Genomic DNA, 25,045 nt, shown 5'->3' with positions numbered 1-25,045 from the left:
ACAAATGTAAAATAATATGTATTTTAATTTTAATTACGTTGTTTACGCATATTTATTAGACACTTTCAATATAATTCGCAAGATTATCAGCGAAACAAGAAAAAACAAAACAAGTTTGGCCTCAGCTGCGAGAGCTTTCCATTGCTTATAAAAGCTAATGCGCTGTTCAATACCAGTTTCGACTTACGAAAATTTGCGAGACTTGGGTGCCAAGCTTTAGTTAAAAATCGACGCTACAACATGAAGCACTTGCTCATCTTGGTAAGCTGATTGCGATGCCAAAGCAAACCCACATTAATTTCCTGTTCTCTTCAAGGTTGTCTGTGTGCTGGGGGCGTACGCCGATGTTTCGCATCTGAGCACCACCGAACCGAATCGTGGACCACCCAATCCCTATGTCTTCAGTTACCAGGCAGGACGAGCACCTGGCCACGTGGATCGTCAGCACACTGAAGTATCAGACGGCTCTGGCGTAATTCGCGGCGCATTCTCCTATGTCGATCCGAAAAACCAGGTGCGCACGGTTCAATATGTGGCCGATGAGAATGGCTTTCATCCAAAACTGAGTCATGAGTTGGAAGACAGCGAGGCTGTCAAGGCAGCGAAGCGCAAGCACTTGGCGCTCTATCATCGCATTGCGCAAGAGCATGCCAGTCAGACGCCCGGTCAAGCGGTTAGTATTGGGCAACTACTCGTAAGCTCTATTTTGTAAATCGCTCCCATTGCAGTCTCTGGCAGCGGCTCCCCATGCCAGCGCGGCCGTTGTGCATGCAACCAACAAACATTTGAGCGAATTCGAGCGGATTGCGGCCGAGCATGCGGCCATTGGAGCTGCCCAGGAAGCACAGCGTCTGGCATTGGCTGCTCAGTCTGAGCACAGTGATGTGGATAATGGACAATACCATCCTTAAGGAATTCTGCAAATGGAATCAAATAAATAACAAAAGCTTTATATTGTCCAGTTTACTATCTTGATTTTCAGAGTACATATAGCATATAGTTGAATTAAAGAAAGCCCGAAAACAGCCTTATGTTTGACAGACTCTATGTTTTTCTTAAAATATTGTATGTAGAAAGCAGATGCAGTTCACTATCTTGAATTTCAGAATATATGGTATATGCTTAGTTGAATTAAAGAGAGCACGAAAAGAGCTTAATGTTTGTAAACTAGAGTCTACGTTTTTCTCAACATTTTGTTGAAAGTTGAAATACTGAAATGGAATAAATAAATAACCGATATACAAATTGGTTTAGTTCTCAACGGAAACGCTTTGTTCGATAGTTCTTCCGTTGATCTTTATAACTTAACCTCGCATGAGCTGTTCAGTTTATTTATCTATAATACGTTAACTCTGCACAGATCTAATAAACAAATTGTAGGTGTATATCTAAATATCGAACGAAACAATGAACCGAACTGTAAGTAAGTCGGTGGTCAAGTAAGTAAACCAATTCTTCTGATCCCATGTCAGTAAATAAATCAATAGGAGAATAGTTATTAGTTACAAATATGTATATATTATACTCGTATAGGCGAAATAATTTCCCTAGGCAGGTAGTTATACGTTACTACTTACAAAAACAATGGTGACAAACACATACATATGTGTGTGTAGTACATTTACATATACTTGTACATATGTGATTGTTCCTTTTATTCCATTTTCTTTTCTTCCATGGTGTGATGAGTTTTATTTGCATGTTATAAATATATAAATATTGACAATTTAAGTGATCGTGATACCTCTTTGCACTATCTGATAATATCGGGCATCGACTCTATGGGATGTGTCGTTCAGCATTGACATAGGGTTGATTTAATGTGTCTGTTCTGTTTGTTCTCGGAACTGGACAGTTATAGATAAGCTATGGGGATACATCATTTATTATAAAAGAGTAGGGCACTCGTGCAGAAATTACAGTTGCAACTTAGACATTACGATGGCTTCTTTGAGTTTCGCATTGTTCTGCGGCTATTTTCTGGCCATTATTTTGATCAGTCATGCTTTCGAGGCGCCCAAGGCGCAAATCAAAGTTCTTAAACCTAAAGGGTTCGAAGTATCCATACCAGATCAAAACGGCATTTCCCTATTCGCCTTTCATGGCAAGCTAAACAAAGGATTTAACGGCTTGGAGGCAGGACAGTTTTCGCGAGACATAACGAAAGCTGAAGGAGGTCGTTGGACTTATCGTGATACGGAGACCGAGTTGAAATCGGGCGATACGCTTTACTTCTGGACATATGTTCTATACAACGGCCAGGGCTATCGCGAGGACAATGGAAAGTTTGTGGTCTAAGGGTACAGTAATTAAACAACTAATTATTGTCAATCATTATAATTGAAAAAAAAAAAAAAAAACGATTAAATGTTATCAATCATTACTTTTGAAAATAAATATTCTTGCAAGTAATCCTTGCTACTACTTTCTTGATCGTAATGGGACATCTAATATAGGATTATTTATGAAATATAGGGTTTTGTTTGCCTTTCCAAATGATGCGTCATACAGATAAAACAGATAGACGGATGGCCGGACATATCACGTTATATGTTATCTATGGCTTGTGGTCTTTCATTATTCTTTCTGGGTGTTACAAACTGATACACCCGTACTTTTCAGTGAAGGGTACATTGAGATTTGAAATGAACCTTATCTGCGTATGATTAAGACATCACACATTACTGAACCTACACTAACACATATTGCACGATACCTATGTTGAAATGAAAACTTTTTTCTTGTAATATATACATACATATGTACGAGTATGTACAGAGCTCTTGTGGCTGAATTTACATAGCAAATATGCTTACTTGACCCATAGTGCCATCCATTGATTAGTAAGAACAACGCTTAATGAACAAAGAAAACCTGTTTTTTGATAAGCCTTTGCGTCGCTCTTCAAGTCGACTGGAGATCAGTAAGCATTTGTGTCTCTGTATTTATAGACATGGCGTACGCATTGCGATTTCTTGGAATCGCTACTATTTGCTGGTATTTGACTAGCGTGCTGGCCTATGAGGTGCCAAAGGCAAGGATCCAAGTGTTTTATCCGAAGGGGTTCGAGGTCTCCATACCAGATGAGCCGGGCATCACGTTGTTTGCTTTTCATGGCAAGCTGAACGAAGAGATGGAAGGTCTAGAGGCGGGCACTTGGGCACGTGATATAGTTAAGGCGAAAAATGGACGTTGGACATTTCGAGACCGAATAGCCAGCTTGAAACCGGGTGATACTCTCTACTATTGGACCTATGTCATTTATAATGGCTTGGGCTATCGCGAGGACGATGGTCAGTTTGTTGTCGGAGAGTATAGTGATCTTAGCGAGGCAGCAAAAGCAACTTCATCCCCGCCGGTTCAGGTATATGAGATAGACATAAGGCGTCCAGGAAGTAGTGGAACTACTGGCTGTTCTTCGACTGATACCATTGTGAATGGCGTGCCGCGTCAATGTGCTGGACAGCTGGTCTTTGTCGACGATTTCAATGATGGACAACTGAATGCCGAGAAATGGAAGCTGGAGCGTCGATTCTCTGGCGCACCCGACTACGAGTTTGTCATTTATATGGACGATGCGGCCAACACTTTGAATGTAAATAATGGCCAAGTGACATTGCAGCCACAACCAACCAGGCATCAATTCCGTAAGAAAAACGAACTGCAGTTCAAGTTGGACCTGGGCAGCAGCTGCACGGGCGCCTTGAGTACAATGGAGTGTGTGCGTGATGGCAGCAGGCTCCGAGAGGGACTGGCCCCCTTTATAACGGCACAGTTCTCAAGCAAAGACTATTTCAGCTTCAAATACGGACGCGTGGAGATACGAGCCAAGATGCCACGAGCGGATTGGGTGTTCCCTCAGCTTCTTCTGCAGCCCAAGGTTCATGAATACGGACCCGAGAACTACCAGAGTGGACAATTGCGAATTGCCTATGCACGGAAATCAGATGGCAAACTGGATCTCTATGCTGGCGCCTTGTTAAATGCCATAGAGCCTCTGCGTTCGTTGAAGCTGTGCCACAAAACGGGCGAGGTTGGAAGTCCTAATGCTGACTGGAGTGATAGTTTCCATACGTACACGCTGAACTGGACAAAACATGAGCTCCAGTGGCTTGTTGATGGTGTGGAATTGTGTCATCTTGATAGTCGAAATGGCGCACTTAGTTCATTGACGAGCAATGGCAAGCGTTTGCCCAACGCTTCAGAACTGGAGAAGGGCAGTGGCTTGGCACCCTTCGATCAGGAGTTCTATTTGACTTTCGGTCTGAGTGTTGGTGGCTTCAATGAGTTCCTCTACGATGCCCATAAGCCGTGGGGTGAGCAACAACCGATTGCCATGATCGATTTTTGGGCACATCAGAAATCGAAGCTGGACCAGTGGCTGGAGGATGCATCGTTGCAAATTGATTATGTTAAGGTTTACACATCGTAGTACCATTAAAAACAACATTCGTAAACACCGCTTATGTGTCTCAATTTGTGTAGAGACCCTCAGCGTTATATTTTTAAGTCGCATAATAACAATTTCACGCAGTAACTCAGTTGGTCAAAATTTGTAAAAGTTTTTCAACTTTTTGCTCAATTTTCTAAAACTATTTTGTACTCAAAATTGGTTGAAAACAAAAACAAGAGAGAACGCTACAGTCAAGCAAGCCCATCAGAGTAAAATTAAAAAAAAAAAAAATTCGTCCTTTCTCGGACCTAAGAGAATCTGGATGCCAACTTTGATTATTCTAGCTATTATAGTGTCTGAGATCCTTGCGTTCATCCAGACGGACGGACAGACGGACGGACATGTCTAGATCGATTTCTCTCGTCATGCTGATTCAGAATATATATACTTTATGGAGTTGGAGATGCTTCCTTCTGCATGTTACATACTTTGTTACATACGTTGGCTTTGAGTTACTTATAGCGAAATGGTTGAAGGTAAAATGCGTCGAAATATTAAGAGTATCTACCGATGAGACGCGCATGCGAAGCGTGCAACGAAAAGCTTGTGCATAGCAGTAACAACAACAACAACAACAACAGCTGCGGGCACTGCTTGGTCATACATATATAACTTTGTGTTAAATCGGCCTATCATTATGAAACTTAGCATGCAGACTCACAATCACTAACTGGAGGTATTTGCAAAACTTTATTCCAAGAATTACGGGAGTTATGTCAGATCACTAATTGCGTGGAGAGGGGGGAGGGAGGGAAATTCCAAAGTACACATTTTCTGCGTATTCACATAAGGCATCTGGGACTTGGTGTTCCTTGGTCTTATAGTCTCCGAGATATAGGCTATTATACGAATGGAAAATCGGATAAGCCCCCATAGGGGGGAAGTGGGGGGAGAATCAAAAAAATAAAACAGACTTGCAAAGCGTACACACATAAGGTATCTTTGTGCAAAATTTGGTGTCTCTAGGTCTTAAAGTTTCTGAGATCCAGGTGTTCATACGGACGGATGGACAGACGGACAGACAGGGCTAGATGGACTTGTCTTGTCACGCTCATCAAGAATATATGCCTGTTACAGTTTTCAGCTCGCGCAAACCTACATTTTGTCTTTATTTTTGACTTCTTCAAACACCAATTTTCGGTTTTGGCGCACTAGTCATAATATTGTTAAAGAAGTTCGAATGTCTTTCGATTGTTTAATTCTTACCAACACAATTTAAGTGATCGTGATCGTCATACGTCTTTGCGCTATCTGATAATATCGGGCATCGACTCTATGGGATGTGTCGTTCAGCATTGACATAGGGTTGATGTGATGTGTCGGCCGGATTTAATTTGAAGTGCTTCTCTTGAAGTTTGTTCTCGGAACTGAACAGTCATAGATAAGCTATGTTTGCGTATGTTTACGACATCACACATTACTGAACCTATACTAATACATATTGCACGATACCTAAGTTGAAATGAAACTAAAGTCGAGTGTCCAGGCTTTGAAATACTCTGCACATATGTTTACAATAATTATAGAAATTAAAAAAAAAATTAGGAAAATTAAAAAAAAATGTTGATCGATTTTACCTCTCTCGGTATTCGAACTCACGTAAAGGGTGTATAATTGCACATTTACAAAACAATTGCGTCTAGGTAGATCACGCAGAATGCCAGGCCACCTATATGGACGTAGGGGTTGTAACCGATACGATGATCTGCGCGGGTGTGCCATTTGGCGGACGCGACAGCTGTCAGGGCGATTCTGGCGGCCCATTGATTACCAACATAGGTCATCGCTGGAAGCTTCTGGGCATTGTATCTTGGGGAATTGGATGTGGACAAGCACAGTATCCAGGCATTTATACGCGAGTTACAGCCTATAATGATTGGGTCGCACAGACAATGAAATTATTGCAATAATTGGGGTATATCTAACTTTAACTTTTAAGAGTATGTAATTGTAAATATGTAAGTAGTTATGTAGTTTTGCTTTTTACCTTTTAAAAGTCGTTAACATTCTGTTTGTTTATTAATAAAAAAGTGTAAAAAAAATGTGACGCCTCGTCATTCGCCAAAAATGATCACAAATGTAAAATAATATGTATTTTAATTTTAATTACGTTGTTTACGCATATTTATTAGACACTTTCAATATAATTCGCAAGATTATCAGCGAAACAAGAAAAAACAAAACAAGTTTGGCCTCAGCTGCGAGAGCTTTCCATTGCTTATAAAAGCTAATGCGCTGTTCAATACCAGTTTCGACTTACGAAAATTTGCGAGACTTGGGTGCCAAGCTTTAGTTAAAAATCGACGCTACAACATGAAGCACTTGCTCATCTTGGTAAGCTGATTGCGATGCCAAAGCAAACCCACATTAATTTCCTGTTCTCTTCAAGGTTGTCTGTGTGCTGGGGGCGTACGCCGATGTTTCGCATCTGAGCACCACCGAACCGAATCGTGGACCACCCAATCCCTATGTCTTCAGTTACCAGGCAGGACGAGCACCTGGCCACGTGGATCGTCAGCACACTGAAGTATCAGACGGCTCTGGCGTAATTCGCGGCGCATTCTCCTATGTCGATCCGAAAAACCAGGTGCGCACGGTTCAATATGTGGCCGATGAGAATGGCTTTCATCCAAAACTGAGTCATGAGTTGGAAGACAGCGAGGCTGTCAAGGCAGCGAAGCGCAAGCACTTGGCGCTCTATCATCGCATTGCGCAAGAGCATGCCAGTCAGACGCCCGGTCAAGCGGTTAGTATTGGGCAACTACTCGTAAGCTCTATTTTGTAAATCGCTCCCATTGCAGTCTCTGGCAGCGGCTCCCCATGCCAGCGCGGCCGTTGTGCATGCAACCAACAAACATTTGAGCGAATTCGAGCGGATTGCGGCCGAGCATGCGGCCATTGGAGCTGCCCAGGAAGCACAGCGTCTGGCATTGGCTGCTCAGTCTGAGCACAGTGATGTGGATAATGGACAATACCATCCTTAAGGAATTCTGCAAATGGAATCAAATAAATAACAAAAGCTTTATATTGTCCAGTTTACTATCTTGATTTTCAGAGTACATATAGCATATAGTTGAATTAAAGAAAGCCCGAAAACAGCCTTACTTGCATGTTTGACAGAGTCTATGTTTTTCTTAAAATATTGTATGTAGAAAGCAGATGCAGTTCACTATCTTGAATTTCAGAATATATAGTATATGCTTAGTTGAATTAAAGAGAGCACGAAAAGAGCTTAATGTTTGTAAACTAGAGTCTACGTTTTTCTCAACATTTTGTTGAAAGTTGAAATACTGAAATGGAATAAATAAATAACCGATATACAAATTGGTTTAGTTCTCAACGGAAACGCTTTGTTCGATAGTTCTTCCGTTGATCTTTATAACTTAACCTCGCATGAGCTGTTCAGTTTATTTATCTATAATACGTTAACTCTGCACAGATCTAATAAACAAATTGTAGGTGTATATCTAAATATCGAACGAAACAATGAACCGAACTGTAAGTTGGTGGTCAAGTAAGTAAACCAATTCTTCTGATCCCATGTCAGTAAATAAATCAATAGGAGAATAGTTATTAGTTACAAATATGTATATATTATACTCGTATAGGCGAAATAATTTCCCTAGGCAGGTAGTTATACGTTACTACTTACAAAAACAATCGTGACACACACATATGTATGTGTGTGTAGTACATTTACATATACATATGTGATTGTTCCTTTTATTCCATTTTCTTTTCTTCCATGGTGTGATGAGTTTTATTTGCATGTTATAAATATATAAATATTGACAATTTAAGTGATCGTGATACCTCTTTGCACTATCTGATAATATCGGGCATCGACTCTATGGGATGTGTCGTTCAGCATTGACATAGGGTTGATGTAATGTGTCTGTTCTGTTTGTTCTCGGAACTGGACAGTTATAGATAAGCTATGGGGACACATCATTTATTATAAAAGAGTAGGGCACTCGTGCAGAAATTACAGTTGCAACTTAGACATTACGATGGCTTCTTTGAGTTTCACATTGTTCTGCGGCTATTTTCTGGCCATTATTTTGATCAGTCATGCTTTCGAGGCGCCCAAGGCGCAAATCAAAGTTCTTAAACCTAAAGGGTTCGAAGTATCCATACCAGATCAAAACGGCATTTCCCTTTTCGCCTTTCATGGCAAGCTAAACGAAGGATTTAACGGCTTGGAGGCAGGACAGTTTTCGCGAGACATAACGAAAGCTGAAGGAGGTCGTTGGACTTATCGTGATACGGAGACCGAGTTGAAATCGGGCGATACGCTTTACTTCTGGACATATGTTCTATACAACGGCCAGGGCTATCGCGAGGACAATGGAAAGTTTGTGGTCTAAGGGTACAGTAATTAAACAACTAATTATTGTCAATGATTAAAATTGAAAAAAAAAAAACAAAACGATTAAATGTTATCAATCATTACTTTTGAAAATAAATATGCTTGCAAGTAATCCTTGCTACTACTTTCTTGATCGTAATGGGACATCTAATATAGGATTATTTATGAAATATAGGGTTTTGTTTGCCTTTCCAAATGATGCGTCATACAGATAAAACAGATAGACGGATGGCCGGACATATCACGTTATATGTTATCTATGGCTTGTGGTCTTTCATTATTCTTTCTGGGTGTTACAAACTGATACACCCGTACTTTTCAGTGAAGGGTACATTGAGATTTGAAATGAACCTTATCTGCGTATGATTAAGACATCACACATTACTGAACCTACACTAATACATATTGCACGATACCTATGTTGAAATGAAAACTTTTTTCTTGTATACATATGTACGAGTATGTACAGAGCTCTCGTGGCTGAATTTAGATAGCAAATATGCTTACTTGACCCATAGTGCCATCAATTGATTAGTAAGAACAACGCTTAATGAACAAAGAAAACCTGTTTTTTGATAAGCCTTTGCGTCGCTCTTCAAGTCGACTTGAGATCAGTAAGCATTTGTGTCTCTGTATTTATAGACATGGCGTACGCATTGCGATTTCTTGGAATCGCTACTATTTGCTGGTATTTGACTAGCGTGCTGGCCTATGAGGTGCCAAAGGCAAGGATCCAAGTGTTTTATCCGAAGGGGTTCGAGGTCTCCATACCAGATGAGCCGGGCATCACGTTGTTTGCTTTTCATGGCAAGCTGAACGAAGAGATGGAAGGTCTAGAGGCGGGCACTTGGGCACGTGATATAGTTAAGGCGAAAAATGGACGTTGGACATTTCGAGACCGAATAGCCAGCTTGAAACCGGGTGATACCCTCTACTATTGGACCTATGTCATTTATAATGGCTTGGGCTATCGCGAGGACGATGGTCAGTTTGTTGTCGGAGAGTATAGTGATCTTAGCGAGGCAGCAAAAGCAACTTCATCCCCGCCGGTTCAGGTATATGAGATAGACATAAGGCGTCCAGGAAGTAGTGGAACTACTGGCTGTTCTTCGACTGATACCATTGTGAATGGCGTGCCGCGTCAATGTGCTGGACAGCTGGTCTTTGTCGACGATTTCAATGATGGACAACTGAATGCCGAGAAATGGAAGCTGGAGCGTCGATTCTCTGGCGCACCCGACTACGAGTTTGTCATTTATATGGACGATGCGGCCAACACTTTGAATGTAAATAATGGCCAAGTGACATTGCAGCCACAACCAACCAGGCATCAATTCCGTAAGAAAAACGAACTGCAGTTCAAGTTGGACCTGGGCAGCAGCTGCACGGGCGCCTTGAGTACAATGGAGTGTGTGCGTGATGGCAGCAGGCTCCGAGAGGGACTGGCCCCCTTTATAACGGCACAGTTCTCAAGCAAAGACTATTTCAGCTTCAAATACGGACGCGTGGAGATACGAGCCAAGATGCCACGAGCGGATTGGGTGTTCCCTCAGCTTCTTCTGCAGCCCAAGGTTCATGAATACGGACCCGAGAACTACCAGAGTGGACAATTGCGAATTGCCTATGCACGGAAATCAGATGGCAAACTGGATCTCTATGCTGGCGCCTTGTTAAATGCCATAGAGCCTCTGCGTTCGTTGAAGCTGTGCCACAAAACGGGCGAGGTTGGAAGTCCTAATGCCGACTGGAGTGATAGTTTCCATACGTATACGCTGAACTGGACAAAACATGAGCTCCAGTGGCTTGTTGATGGTGTGGAATTGTGTCATCTTGATAGTCGAAATGGCGCACTTAGTTCATTGACGAGCAATGGCAAGCGTTTGCCCAACGCTTCAGAACTGGAGAAGGGCAGTGGCTTGGCACCCTTCGATCAGGAGTTCTATTTGACTTTCGGTCTGAGTGTTGGTGGCTTCAATGAGTTCCTCTACGATGCCCATAAGCCGTGGGGTGAGCAACAACCGATTGCCATGATTGATTTTTGGGCACATCTGAAATCGAAGCTGGACCAGTGGCTGGAGGATGCATCGTTGCAAATTGATTATGTTAAGGTTTACACATCGTAGTACCATTAAAAACAACATTCGTAAACACCGCTTATGTGTCTCAATTTGTGTAGAGACCCTCAGCGTTATATTTTTAAGTCGCATAATAACAATTTCACGCAGTAACTCAGTTGGTCAAAATTTGTAAAAGTTTTTCAACTTTTTGCTCAATTTTCTAAAACTATTTTGTACTCAAAATTGGTTGAAAACAAAAACAAGAGAGAACGCTACAGTCAAGCAAGCCCATCAGAGTAAAATTAAAAAAAAAAAAAATTCGTCCTTTCTCGGACCTAAGAGAATCTGGATGCCAACTTTGATTATTCTAGCTATTATAGTGTCTGAGATCCTTGCGTTCATCCAGACGGACGGACAGACGGACGGACATGTCTAGATCGATTTCTCTCGTCATGCTGATTCAGAATATATATACTTTATGGAGTTGGAGATGCTTCCTTCTGCATGTTACATACTTTGTTACATACGTTGGCTTTGAGTTACTTATAGCGAAATGGTTGAAGGTAAAATGCGTCGAAATATTAAGAGTATCTACCGATGAGACGCGCATGCGAAGCGTGCAACGAAAAGCTTGTGCATAGCAGTAACAACAACAACAACAACAACAGCTGCGGGCACTGCTTGGTCATACATATATAACTTTGTGTTAAATCGGCCTATCATTATGAAACTTAGCATGCAGACTCACAATCACTAACTGGAGGTATTTGCAAAACTTTATTCCAAGAATTACGGGAGTTATGTCAGATCACTAATTGCGTGGAGAGGGGGGAGGGAGGGAAATTCCAAAGTACACATTTTCTGCGTATTCACATAAGGCATCTGGGACTTGGTGTTCCTTGGTCTTATAGTCTCCGAGATATAGGCTATTATACGAATGGAAAATCGGATAAGCCCCCATAGGGGGGAAGTGGGGGGAGAATCAAAAAAATAAAACAGACTTGCAAAGCGTACACACATAAGGTATCTTTGTGCAAAATTTGGTGTCTCTAGGTCTTAAAGTTTCTGAGATCCAGGTGTTCATACGGACGGATGGACAGACGGACAGACAGGGCTAGATGGACTTGTCTTGTCACGCTCATCAAGAATATATGCCTGTTACAGTTTTCAGCTCGCGCAAACCTACATTTTGTCTTTATTTTTGACTTCTTCAAACACCAATTTTCGGTTTTGGCGCACTAGTCATAATATTGTTAAAGAAGTTCGAATGTCTTTCGATTGTTTAATTCTTACCAACACAATTTAAGTGATCGTGATCGTCATACGTCTTTGCGCTATCTGATAATATCGGGCATCGACTCTATGGGATGTGTCGTTCAGCATTGACATAGGGTTGATGTGATGTGTCGGCCGGATTTAATTTGAAGTGCTTCTCTTGAAGTTTGTTCTCGGAACTGAACAGTCATAGATAAGCTATGTTTGCGTATGTTTACGACATCACACATTACTGAACCTATACTAATACATATTGCACGATACCTAAGTTGAAATGAAACTAAAGTCGAGTGTCCAGGCTTTGAAATACTCTGCACATATGTTTACAATAATTATAGAAATTAAAAAAAAAATTAGGAAAATTAAAAAAAAATGTTGATCGATTTTACCTCTCTCGGTATTCGAACTCACGTAAAGGGTGTATAATTGCACATTTACAAAACAATTGCGTCTATGTGAGTGTATGCATGCCTATGTGTGTCTATTCGTGTCTGTGTGAACATGTTTGCAGTCCACCAAAGCACCAGCATTAACAACTGCTGCTGACAGCGCTCGGGCAGATATATTTATGGCTATAACTGCTTGTTAAATACAGAAGGAGGCGTGGCAGACCCCACAAAGTATATATATTATTGATCAGGATGACAAGTCGAGTCGATATAGCCATGTCCGTTCGTTCGTCTTTATGAACGCAAGGATCTCAGGAAGTACAAGAGCAAGAATAACCAAGTATCCAGATTATCCCCAGTCCGAGAAAGGACGATTTTGTGTTTTTTTCTGATGCACCCCCCACTCCCCCGCAACTCGTGTTTTTCCCATAATTCCCGGAATTTTGTACTCAAACTTCGCATATACATCCATATAGTGATTATGTGTCTGTGTGCCAACTTTCATCACGATAGGTTAGTTATGAAGAAAGTTATAACCTTAAACATATTCATATTCATAAAAACATATTTTTTTACTGCATACAAGCACGCATAAACACGATTCTGATGTAAATGTATGCTGTTGAAAATTGTACATAAACACTTACATATGTCTGTATGCATGTGTTAAAGATTTTATATTTAATTAAATTAATAACAATTACTTTTTTTTTTGTTTTGTGGGGTGGTACAGGGTATTTAAGAGTTGAGCCCGCTCGACTTGAGCATTCCTTTCTTGTTTACGCCTGGCATGAGCTTAGCTGAAAGCAAATTGCAATAGAATCTTTGCCATAATTAAATTGAATTTATTATTTACTTAGGTGGCATTGAGCAGCACAGTCAGCAAGTGGAACAGGTTCCAATACATAAAGCTATAGGTAAAATTTAATGATGATGCTTGATCAACTCGCCGACCGGGAGCGAGCCAGAGACTAGCTTATAAAAAATAAACAGATGGTTAAGACTGGTGATGCCCTATGTGTAGTTTTCCAAAAATACATTTTAATTTTCTATATGCAGATGGCAGTGCGTCAGGCACGTCATGTCTGCACATTAACCGTGTTGCAGACACACCGCCACATGAAACAAGTTGGGAAGGATATACAAGGCGGATTGATGAAGTTTTAGGTGCGGCAACTTTGCTACGTGATGTGCGAACTGCCAGACAGTTGCACACTCACTCTTTATGCCCTATACATGTGGAGCGTGTACCTATTCTCGATGTGCAATTACACTCTTCTGGGCCATTGAGAGCGGGATGGAAAGGGGAAGAATCTCGCCGGCCTTGGAATTTTAAAGGACCGAAAATTCGAAATAGTGCAACTTTTTGGATTATTTAATTACATTAACACATGCAATTTTGAATTTTAATATTTTTAAAATTTAATTTTTAATGTTTAATTATTTTGCGAATTACAACATGGACGGATGGTCCAACATCTGAATTCGAAAAATGAATTCCAATGGCTTTCGATTGTTCGAAATCTCGATCAGGGCAGTCAATTAAATGCTAGAAATTAGTTGTAATATTTGTGTAGTGTGGTAATGTTTTCGCCATTACTTAGACTGCTTTTCATGGTGATCTCAGATAGTATAATCAGAGTATTTTTTTAAGACTTTGTTGCATATTAAAGAACATGTAGAGTTCGGTGTATGAAGAATTTGCCTGCTCCTCTGTTGTATGTTCCTTTATTGTCTGTCAGTCGGCGACGTTCTTTGTGCGTTCATCGTGTAAGCAACAACAAAGCAAATGCAATTACAGAGCACACAACTTTTTTTCTTCGCTTAGAGTCTAAATTGCTTTGGCAAATGCTTTTTGGTCTAGGACTTTTATAATTTTGGTACGTTTCGCAGCCAAAGGCAGAGCAACTAGCGGGGCTTGGTATATGCCATCCGCCATCGTTAAATGCTTCATTGCCACCGACATTTTTTTGGAAATAGGAAAAAGTGCAGCAAACTGTACTACCTATAGGTTACACTTCCATCTTTTTTTCGTATTCGTTGGGCTCCACGTTTGAACGCTTAATGCTCAACACGTTCAAGCTTTTTGGCGTGCCAGTTCCGAGTTGCATGCCCCTCTATATAGTATGTATGTAGTTGCTGGTGCTGTTGTTGTTCGTACTCTTGTTGTTGTTGCTGGTAGTGTCATAAATATTCTTTGCATTGGCTCGTTGCTTTATTTCTGCAACGATGTCGACGACGCCCAACAGTTTATCAATAATGCAAAACGTTCAAAGCAGCCAGAAACAGAGCATGGCTTACACTGTGAGAAAATACATGTACCAAATTATTTAGCGTACCTGAAAAGGCTCCGTGTGTCGAACCTTCTGTACGCCCGATTGATGCAGATATTACTTAGCCAGGGGTCCGCCCATTGCAATCAGCATTTCTCATTTCCCGAATGTATGTCCAATTTCATAAATAAAAGGATGAGGATTGTAAGAAAAAGAAAATCGCTATTTAATGGCTTGTAGAATGAAACCGATTTCGGGCAGAAAACGTTGAAACGAAATGAAAGGCAAAGGTCTTGATCTCCTAACATTTATTATTTTTAAATACAATCACAGGAAATTAAACCACTTTTTTAATTGCAGCAGAAATAAACAGATTATGGTTGAGTATTTTGGTGACCTTCCTCATAGTTATTTTTATTGTTTGGCCGGCTCGAGGTCAGAGTAAGAAAAACCAATTTATTTAATTTTCTTTTCTTTTTCCGATATATTTCGGTTACGCCACGGTAACCGTCTTCAGGGCAACTACAAAACATATAACATAATTAACATATTAAAACTATAACACAAAAATTTTTATATAATTACTTATTTAAGCAAGTCTGCTCTGTTTGACTTGGAGTTACTAACTAACAGGTGTCTGTAAATATGCGCGCAATTTTCGGTGTCTGCTTTGTAGTTAATTCTGTATTTGTTAGGTGTGTTGATAATGTGTAGCGTTTCGAGAGTGAATCGCTTACTGTAGTGTCGTTCTTGTTGAAGTACTTTCGTTTCTTCAAAGTTGGGGGTGTGTCCAGTCTCTATGCAGTGGGTTGTTAGAGCAGTTTTTTGTGTCAATGTTTGATGCCTTAGTTTGTAGTCTGACTTGTGTTGTGATATCCGTGTTTTTAGTTTCGACTTAGTGGTTCCAATGTAAAATCTCCTACATGGGTTGTCGCTGTCTCCGTCACATGGAATTTTATAGACTACGTTATTCAGGTCCATTTCTGCAATTTTTGCCTTAGTCCTATTAAAAATGTTCCTAAGTGTATTCTCCGGTCTGTGCGCAATTTGTATATCCTCTTTTTGATAGCAGTCTGACTGGGTGAAGCGTTCTGAGAACCCAGATACGTATGTCAGAGATTTGTAGATTTTTGGTACTCTTGGTTCTTTTTTCTTTGGGTTCTTATGGTTCTTGATTAGGGAATACGTCAATTTGATAGGGAAGTCGTTTTGTGTCAGTATCCGTTTAATTTCTTCCTCTATTTGTTTATGGTAAAATTTGTCACTTGTCTCGAACATCCGTCTTATACAGTTCTTGGCTGTATTTATTATCATATTTTTCGGATGTTTCGAGTGATAGTTAATCAGCCTACCCGATGCCGTCGGTTTCTGGTACCATTTTGTTTTTAGCGTATTCCCACATCTATTTATAGTCAAATCCAAATAATTAAGTTTCTCGTCATTTTCTGTCTCTAATGTAAATTGGATGTCTTTGTGGTATATGTTGAGGGCGTCTAATGTCTTTTGCACCTGTTCCTTGTCAATAATTGCGAACAAGTCGTCAACATATTTGGTCAGGAGTCTTGGTCTATGGATCAATTTCGATGTTGTGTTTTCCAGAAGCTCCTCCATGACTATGTCCGCTATTACAGGGGACGCCGGGGATCCCATCGGTAGTCCCTTAAGTTGTATATACATTCTGTCCGTATACTTAAAATACCTTGTTTCACGGATGCAGAAATGTACGATGTCCATAAACATTCTCTTTGGGATTTTAGTGAAGCTTTCTATCCTGGTCCAGTTTTTACTGATGACATCCATCGCTAAGTCGATTGGGATGCTCGGGAACAGAGACACCACGTCGAACGAAACTAAAATCTCATCGTCTACTATATAAGTGTTGTTGACCTTGTCTTTAAACTCTGAGGAATTTTTAACGTTATATGGTGAGGTATTGGTCAGGTTCTTTAATATCCCAGCGATGTATCTACTAAGTTCGTGACAAGGGGAACCGACTGACGAACAAATCGGTCTCAGGGGTGTTCCTTTTTTGTGTATTTTCGGTAGTCCATAGATCCTGGGTGGTAGTGCAGTGCTTGTAACTAATTTATTCCTTTCAGTCTTTGTGATTATGTTCAATTGGAGTAGTTTGTCAACGAAGTTGTTGTTTTTATTCTGTAGCCTAAGCGTGGGGTCTTGTCTGAGTGTTCTGTATGTGTTTGCGTCTCCTAGTATATCCGTCATTTTGATATTATATTCCTCCTTGTCCATGGCTACCGTCTTAGTTTAAACTTAGTTTAAACTTTCTATTAAGGGACACATTACACATTCCATAAAATTTTGATAATTGCATGAAACTAGTTCTTAAACCTTGAAATATTGAATAAATTTGATAAATATAAACTAAAGACGAAATCGTTGAAAATTCCTGAGTAGTAACAAAGGTTATACAGCTACTTAAAGCATTTCTATTACTATACTATTTAACTTCTTCGAAGAACTGAATGCGAAAACACTTTTTTTTAGCAGTGTAGTATGTCAGGCGTCACTATTTGCACTCCAGGCGCTTCGATTCTGTTGCCCACAACTCAAGCGGTATAAGCCGCTTGGTCCTTTGCCACTCCATCTATACTTTTAGCTCACCAATGACAGTGGCACAGTTGCAGCAGTTGCATTTTCTATATGTTTGCTTGAGTGTGTATGTGTGTGTGTGTGTGTGTGTGTGTGTGTGGCATGTTTGTCGATTTGACTACGATTGCGGAAACGTATACAGTTCGTTGATCATTATCCGGTTCGTGCCGCACTGGTGGCAATCGGCCGACTAAGACGTGATGCTGCCTTGGGCCGTGGCCACCATTATTGAACTTATTACTGACAGCATTTTGAGTGGTATTTAGTGTAAGTAGCTGGCATCAGAACAGCCGAACTAAATACACACAAATACCTACTTACTTGTATTTAAGCATAAACATACGTATTTATATCTACATAATATGTAGTACATGTGCTGGGTTGTACATCTGTATAGCGGCATGCCGTGCACCAACTTGTGTAAACACATCACTGGGCCGTGCGATTGCCTGGTTTATGTTTTGCATTAGCGCAATGTACTCGTAATGCAGAAATTGCCTGCCACTTTGCCAATTGGCAGCTGGGCATTAATTCCAATGCCTGCTTATGGGGCGCATTAAATGGGCGATGTGTGGAGCTTTAATGTGCAGCTAATGGTGTGGCTGGTAATTGCCATTAGTAAACGCTTTTCTTTAGGTAGCTTCATAATATTTAATGATTTCGGTTAAAGCATATTGTATAAACATGATTGATTTATATAATTTATTTTTTATTTGCGTATAAAAGCGAATTCTTAACCAACTTAACGTTTGGAGCACTAGCTGCCTGGGCTTTCTTAATTATAAAATAAACTATTAAGCATTTCTAATTGCCAGTTTCTTTTATTGTTTATTGCATAATTTATGTATAATCTATATATATACAAATGGAAGTATGTATACAGTTGAGTCATTCAATTGCCACACATATGTATATATAACAATATTTTATAATAATTCTTAATAATATTATTTCCAATTGAGATTTCGATAAAGGTGTGGAGTCGGCTTATGATAACTCTCCAAAGAGATTTATGCCTTCACATATTTTATTTGATTTTATTTATTTATTTAAATCAACAAGTGGATCTCACGATTTATTTAATAACAATATATAAGTATTAACATTTTATATATAATAGATTTAAAATTAAAAATTCAAATATGATTAATATAACATAGTCTCAACTTAAAAGATAAGAAAGCCTACGAAAAAGCTGTACAATAACGTCTATAAATGCCCCCGACATGTTGGGGGAATTTTATTTGCCAGTTTATGTCACCTTATGTGAAGCTCAAATCAGGTTCTAATTTTTGCCAAAATAACAATTAACAATTACATCCAGTTATAAAAAGAGTAGGAACTTGGTGGAGTCTGCCATGCTTCTTTTTGCATGTTCCGCACATCCCCATACCATACCATTCCAAATACCCTTCTCCCTTCTGGGTAAAAGGTGTAAAAAGGCTTTGGAATTGTTATTCCTGAGATTGTAGGATGCAGTGCGGAGTCCACACTGTGGTCATTGAATCAAAAACGATGATGCTTTATGCTATATAGCTACTGCAAGTTCCCCTTATTTCCATATGTATCGTGCAATTTAATGCATCTTCAGAACGATTGCGGCTTTAAGCTGTTGCGTCAGTGGCTAAGTAAAAAGCTTCTCGGAATGAAATTAGGCCAGTACGACAGCACAAACACTTTAGAAAACGCGTTGCAGCACAGCAAACCGAAGGATACAGCGGAAGAAGGCAGGCAGGATGGCAGGCAGGATGGCAGGCAGGCTGGCAGGCAGCCAGTCTGACAGCAAATGAAGGCAGAAAATCAAATAACGCTATCTGATTGAATTGGAACAGAGGTAAGCGCAGATTTATTGATTTCGAACAGAGTCTCCTTTGACTTTGTGGCAAATTTAATAAAAGAAAAAATATATATAGTACACACATATGTATGTATGTATGTGTGTGCGATGTTGCTTCTTTCGCTTCGTCTTTCATCTACAAGTATTGTCGCTGGGGTCCTGCAACAGCACCAAGGCCTGTAAGATATTTTAAATGCAGTTGACAAAGTCAATTCAGCCACTTAGTCACACAACAATTTTATTTACAACACATTTACGAATTTTTGTCTTTTGTCCGCCGCCTGCTTTTATCCGTTTTATTATTTTTATTTTTTTGCGACTTCCGTACTGAGCTGATGTCGCTGTTGCTGTCATACCCGTTCCTGCTGCCGCGCTCGTTGTTTGTTTGTTGTTTGCGTTTGGCGTTGAGTAGCGGAAATAGTAAAAGTTTTCTAATGAGAAAAGTTTGCACACACACAGCGAGAGACGCGGAGCAAGAGAGACAGCTAGAGAGTGAGAGAGAACCGGAGAGCGAGAGAGTGGAAGAAAAAGCGCAAGTAGCTGTGTAGGGTTAAGACATCGTCCACCCTAGAATGCAGAAGCGATCCCCGACATCAGCGTCCAACGTTCAAAACGACGAACTTAATCATTTGCCATGACACTTTTGCCTTTGCTGTGCATTGTTGTTGTTGCTAAAGAAAGTGTGTGTGTGTGTGTATGGGTGTGTGTGAGTGTGTGCGTGTGCGTGTGCACATCAAAAACTAGACACGTCAAAGTAAGCAACGGAAATGAGAAAAAATGTGCTTATTTATTTTTATGCTCTTTTGTGAAAATTGCTGTTCTGTTGTTTTTTTTTTTTTTTTTTTTTTTTGGCGCATGCACTTTTATTTGACTTGCTTGACTCCTTTTGCGCCTTTCCTGGCAACAAGGACGACAATGAGTGCGACGACGGTGACATCAAAGCGTGTTATAATTCCTCGAAATTATGTAAAGCTTGGCAAACATGGACGCACTGTGGCATGACTTGTGACAGAGATGATGATGGAAAAAGTGTTTGCAAATAGCTACTAAATTGAAAAGGGTGAAAGGGAAGGTTCTCGGCATATCGTGTTCGAGGACATAAGGGCAGCAAAGAAAAATTGTGTTTTTTCTTTATATGTATGTATCTTGTGGTGTATTTTTACAAATGAAAACAACAAAATTAAAATTGACTTTACTAGTATAAGAAGTTGGATTGCAGCTTTTTGAATACTTCAAAATAAATTTAATAGTTCTTTACAATGGAAAAGCTTAGATTATTGTATTGGTTGGGAACTATTTTAAAAATAGAATAAACTTAATATAATAATAATATTAAGCAAATCAGAGAATAGGCACATGTGCTTTATGATGCAAGTACTCGTAGTCTGTTCCATATTCAGTTTTTATTTCTTGTTCAAAAAGTTCCACCAATATAATTCTTGTACCCTGCACCCGTCGGGTAAAAAGGGTATATTAGGTTTGTGCAAAGTGTTTAACAGGCAGAAGAAAGCATCTCCACCCCATAAAGTATATATATTCTTGATCAGCATGACGAGATAAATCGATCGATCCGTTCGTCCGTCTGTCCGCCTGTCTGTCTAGATGAACGCAAGGATCTCAGAAACTATAAAAGCTAGAATAACCAAAGTTGGCATCCAGATTCTTCTAGGACTAGTTTATTTTATTTTTAGGAATTCGACTGTAGCGTTCTCTCTTGTTTATACCTATCTCTATTAGAGCAGTCCAAACAAATATGTTCATCCCTCTGTCAGCTATATTCAGTACCAATTTGCCTTGCTAGTATTACAAATTATGTTTTTTTTTTTTTTTTTTTTTTTATTAGGACATATATACAATTTATTAAACTAGTTTTCTACTACCAATATGGCAGCTTAAGCTAGTTGAAAGTTAGGGAATACAAAAGTTGTCTATAGTAAGCATCTATAGGACGCACTTATATCTATGTACATATATACAATATTTGCAATGTTTTACATGAAAAATGATTATATTTTATGATATATACTATGTATTTTATACAAGGGCTCTTGTGGGGAGATCCTTTGGATGGCACTTCTTCAGTCTTCTCTTCTTAGGTTTGGACAGGAGCCGCCTCGCTAGTGCGTTGGGGTGACTGCCGAGTCGCTTCTCGTAATTGCTTGCGTGCATTTGAATGACATCGCCAACCTTGGGGACACATAAGTCTCTTTCGATGTCCCTAGTGCGCATATACCAGGGAGCGTTGCATATTTTTCTGAGTATTTTAGCTTGCGCAACTCTTATTTTGTTTAGGTTTGAAGCAGCGGCAATGCCATAAATTGGTAGCGCATACTTCCATATTGGACTTAATATGGACTTATATACTGTCACCTTACTGTGCAGGGACAGCTTGTTGCATGGTGCAAGCAGCCATGCCATCTTTCCGGCTTTCGCCATGACCGATCGCTTGACCATTGTTGTATGCTTGCTGAAGTTGAGTCTTCTGTCCAGAATTACACCAAGATATTTGTGCGAATTTGTATGACTGAGCGTGGACCCCAACATTGTGATATCTCTGCATGACGACGGCCTTGTTGTAAATGTGACATTCGCACACTTGCTGGCATTGATACCAATGTTCCAATTCAGAGCCCACTTCTCGAAACTACTTACATACTGCTGTAAGGCTTCCGAAGCTACATCGATATCTCTGCATCTGGTAAGCACCGCAGTGTCGTCTGCGTAAGTAGCTATTAGTGCGTCATCCTCGTCTACTCCAAGGATCTCTTGCGGTGCAGGCATATCAGCAGTAAATAATGTATACAGGGTAGGACCGAGAACACTGCCTTGGGGCACTCCTGCACAAATTGAGCGCCTCGTGGATTTCACTCCATCAACAGCAACTCTGAAGCTTCTGTCCCTTAGAAAGCTTTCGATGAGTTGAAACAATTGAGGAGTTAGCATGCCTTTCAATTTGCAGAGGAGACCATCATGCCACACTCTATCAAAAGCTTGTTTAATATCCATAAACACAGCCACTGAGTACATCTTTTGCTCCATGGCTTCCAGGGCGAAGTTGACCACACGGTGGAGCTGTTCCGGTGTTCCGTGACTTCTTCGAAAACCAAATTGCCATTTTGGAATTCTGCGCGTCACGGCTTCGAGCTGGAGAATCCGGTCCAGAATCACGCGTTCCATCATCTTCCCGAGGGCAGGTAGCAGACTAATCGGCCTATATCCATCTACTTCAGTATGCTGTTTCTCTGGCTTTGGAATCATCGTAATTAGCGCCATTTTCCAGCAGTTTGGAAAGTGCCTCAGCCTGAGTATGTTATTCATGAGCAAGACAATATACAGCAGAGCCCTTGTGGGGAGCAGTTTCAGCGTCCTGTTGTCTAAAAGGTCTTCTCCAGGCGCTTTTTTTACCTTTAGATTTTTTATCTGCTGTACCACTTCTTGAAGTGTAACTGGGCTTGCAGGCAAGGCCATTTGGAATGGCATCTCCAGCCTAAGCTCGACTACCCTTCGCCTATCTGCTGTTGTAAAGTCAAAAGGCTTAAATCTTTCCTCTAGGCTGTTTGCAAAGATTTCAGCTTTCTGCTGACTGGAGTAGCTCCATCCACCTGTAGGATCCTTAATTGGAGTCTTAGGGATGACCAGCCTCTTAAATCGCCTCGTAAGCTTCCAGAGCGAGTAATTAAATGATGCATCTGGACCAGCACTTTCCAATATGTCATCAATTCTGCCTTGTCTGATTTTAGCAAGCTCTTTTTGCAGTCGATTGGACAGTCTTTTGTAGATTTGATGAATGCGAGTATCTCCAGTTCTTGCATATTCTTTCCTGACTCTTCTTTTCAGGCTTAAGAGCGCAGCAGCCGTTGGTGGTAGACTAGCTTGACTATGTTGGGTTGGCAAGCGTAAAGTTTTCGGTGCAGCAGAAGACGCAGCCAGTGAAATGTTCTTCATGAGGATTGATATCGCGTCTTCGATATCCTCTGGGCTGTTAATTTCGACGTTCAGGTTAATTCTTCTTTCGAGATCGGCTTTAAAAACATCAATACGGGAGCCAGGTGGTAGAATATATTCCCTCTTGGGATTATATTGCGGTGCATGATGTAGCGTCGCTACTACTGGAAGGTGATCCGATGCGAGCTCATATTTTGTTTCAACGGTGAGTCTGTTTAGGGCAATCCTGTTGACAATAAAGAAGTCTAGTGCAGAGGGGTTAAGCCGTGTGTTGTAAGAGTAGAAAGTTGGCTCTCCAGTAGCAAGAACTTGGCAAGTAGTACTAGCTATGGCCTCTTGCAAACACCTTCCTCGCCTGCAAGATCTGGAATTACCCCACCATTGGTGTTTTGCATTAAAATCACCGCCTACAATAAACTTATCTCCTAAGGTTGCAAGCAATAGATCAAAGTCGGCCCTGCACCAAGCTTCATTGGGAGGAAGATATAGGGAGGAGACTTTGATGCTTCCACCATTCGTCGGTATAGTTACGCTGGCCGCTTGGATGCTTGTTTTTAGAATTGGCTCATTCTGTGAATGAGCGATACTTGATCTAATGATGACTGCAGAACCACTTTTAGCGGTGCCACTAGGATGATTAGCGTAGTACTGGTCGTATCCTGGCAAATATGCGTTCAAGCCAGGACGCATATGCGTTTCGGTTATTAACATGATATCGATCGAGTTTGAACTTAGGAAAAGCCTGAGTTCATCATTGTTTTTGACCAGGCCCCGTGCGTTCCATAATCCGATTTTTAACAGCGGATTTAACATTTGGATATTAGTTTTTGTACCAAGTCACGGAAGGCTCTATTGGAATCCATATTTTCCTGTATGAGCTTATACATTTGATCCATTCTTGCGTTTAGATCTAAAATCGCCTTTTCCAGCATACTAAATTTGTTGTTTAGATGCCAATCTTCGGCGGAACTGTGTGATCGGGGCGAGTTTTGGTTTGTTGGCGCGCTGGTACGTTTTTCTCCAATTGGCCTAGCTGCATCAGCATAAGAGAAGCCACTCTTAACAGTAGAGTTTGAGATAAACTGTACTTTAGTGCCTTGGTTATTTGGGTAACTCCTATTGCTACCGATAACTAGTCCATCTTTCGGCAACCTCACAGCTGGCTTAAGTTTTTTGGCTAGATCAATTCTTACCTTGCAGCCTCTGAAGCTCGACATGTGGTCTTCGCCGCAATTAGCGCATATAAATTCCCCATTATCATTCAGGTTACATGATTTTGAGCCAGTATCATGGTCCCCCGAGCATTTACCGCAAACCGGCTTTTTAAGGCAATAGTTCCTCGTGTGCCCGAAATCTTGGCATCTGAAGCATTGTACCAGCTCTTTACTCTGTTTGGCCTTTGATATTGTAACCCTGTGTCTACCAATTTGAGTTATTTTTAGTGCCTCAGCAACGTTGGGTGCGTTCTGGAGGTTAACGTAAAACATATTTTGTCTTGTTTTAACATTATTTATGTCCTCACCATCCTCCTCATTAATTTGAATGTTACGCCAGTCCGGTTTTCTGGGACAATATATATTCAAAACTGTAAAGCCCTTGTCGGTAAAGGTGCGCTCTATTAATTGCCTGGGTACATTGGGATGAATATCTCTGAGCACCAATCTGCAGGGTTTGTTCTCCTTCAACTGGTGGTGCCAGAATTGACAATTTTGATTGGACAATAATTTGATTATTGCACGAAACGCATTCGAATTCTTCGTATAAATACGCGAGATCCCAGATTTCGATGTGCGTATGTCGTAATCGTTAGGGGAGACAGCAGAATTGAGCGCCACCT

The 25,045-nt window shown here is 40.5% G+C and overlaps 6 protein-coding genes across 6 annotated transcripts; all 6 read left to right on the top strand.

Annotated features, from left to right (window-relative positions):
* The first annotated feature begins 180 nt into the window (after positions 1 to 180).
* LOC115634395 (cuticle protein 8) lies at positions 181 to 1,038 on the top strand. Its single transcript, XM_030532087.1, has 3 exons — positions 181 to 261; positions 317 to 673; positions 729 to 1,038. The coding sequence occupies exons 1-3, from the start codon at positions 241 to 243 to the stop codon at positions 909 to 911; spliced, it is 561 nt and encodes a 186-aa protein (XP_030387947.1). The 5' UTR covers positions 181 to 240; the 3' UTR covers positions 912 to 1,038.
* Positions 1,039 to 1,941: 903 nt separating this feature from the next.
* On the top strand, positions 1,942 to 2,306 carry LOC115634543 (gram-negative bacteria-binding protein 3-like). The gene has a single exon (XM_030532353.1). The coding sequence runs from the start codon at positions 1,942 to 1,944 to the stop codon at positions 2,296 to 2,298; it is 357 nt and encodes a 118-aa protein (XP_030388213.1). The 3' UTR covers positions 2,299 to 2,306.
* Positions 2,307 to 2,948: 642 nt separating this feature from the next.
* Positions 2,949 to 4,502, top strand: LOC115634393 (gram-negative bacteria-binding protein 3-like). The gene has a single exon (XM_030532085.1). The coding sequence runs from the start codon at positions 2,954 to 2,956 to the stop codon at positions 4,430 to 4,432; it is 1,479 nt and encodes a 492-aa protein (XP_030387945.1). The 5' UTR covers positions 2,949 to 2,953; the 3' UTR covers positions 4,433 to 4,502.
* Positions 4,503 to 6,706: 2,204 nt separating this feature from the next.
* On the top strand, positions 6,707 to 7,563 carry LOC115633977 (cuticle protein 8-like). Its single transcript, XM_030531498.1, has 3 exons — positions 6,707 to 6,787; positions 6,843 to 7,199; positions 7,255 to 7,563. Exons 1-3 carry the CDS (start codon positions 6,767 to 6,769, stop codon positions 7,435 to 7,437), a joined length of 561 nt encoding a protein of 186 aa, XP_030387358.1. The 5' UTR covers positions 6,707 to 6,766; the 3' UTR covers positions 7,438 to 7,563.
* Positions 7,564 to 8,463: 900 nt separating this feature from the next.
* LOC115634542 (gram-negative bacteria-binding protein 3) lies at positions 8,464 to 8,934 on the top strand. The gene has a single exon (XM_030532352.1). The coding sequence runs from the start codon at positions 8,464 to 8,466 to the stop codon at positions 8,818 to 8,820; it is 357 nt and encodes a 118-aa protein (XP_030388212.1). The 3' UTR covers positions 8,821 to 8,934.
* A 527-nt stretch (positions 8,935 to 9,461) lies between these two features.
* Positions 9,462 to 11,015, top strand: LOC115623579 (gram-negative bacteria-binding protein 3-like). Its single transcript, XM_030517982.1, has one exon. The coding sequence runs from the start codon at positions 9,467 to 9,469 to the stop codon at positions 10,943 to 10,945; it is 1,479 nt and encodes a 492-aa protein (XP_030373842.1). The 5' UTR covers positions 9,462 to 9,466; the 3' UTR covers positions 10,946 to 11,015.
* The last annotated feature ends 14,030 nt before the right edge of the window (positions 11,016 to 25,045 follow it).

The sequence above is a fragment of the Scaptodrosophila lebanonensis genome, unplaced genomic scaffold, assembly GCF_003285725.1.
Source record: "Scaptodrosophila lebanonensis strain 11010-0011.00,11010-0021.00 unplaced genomic scaffold, SlebRS2 tig00000001-arrow-pilon, whole genome shotgun sequence".
NCBI classification, from domain to species: domain Eukaryota; kingdom Metazoa; phylum Arthropoda; class Insecta; order Diptera; family Drosophilidae; genus Scaptodrosophila; species Scaptodrosophila lebanonensis.
The sequence above is the reverse complement of the archived record's forward strand: the minus strand, read 5'-3'. Positions and strand labels throughout refer to the sequence as shown.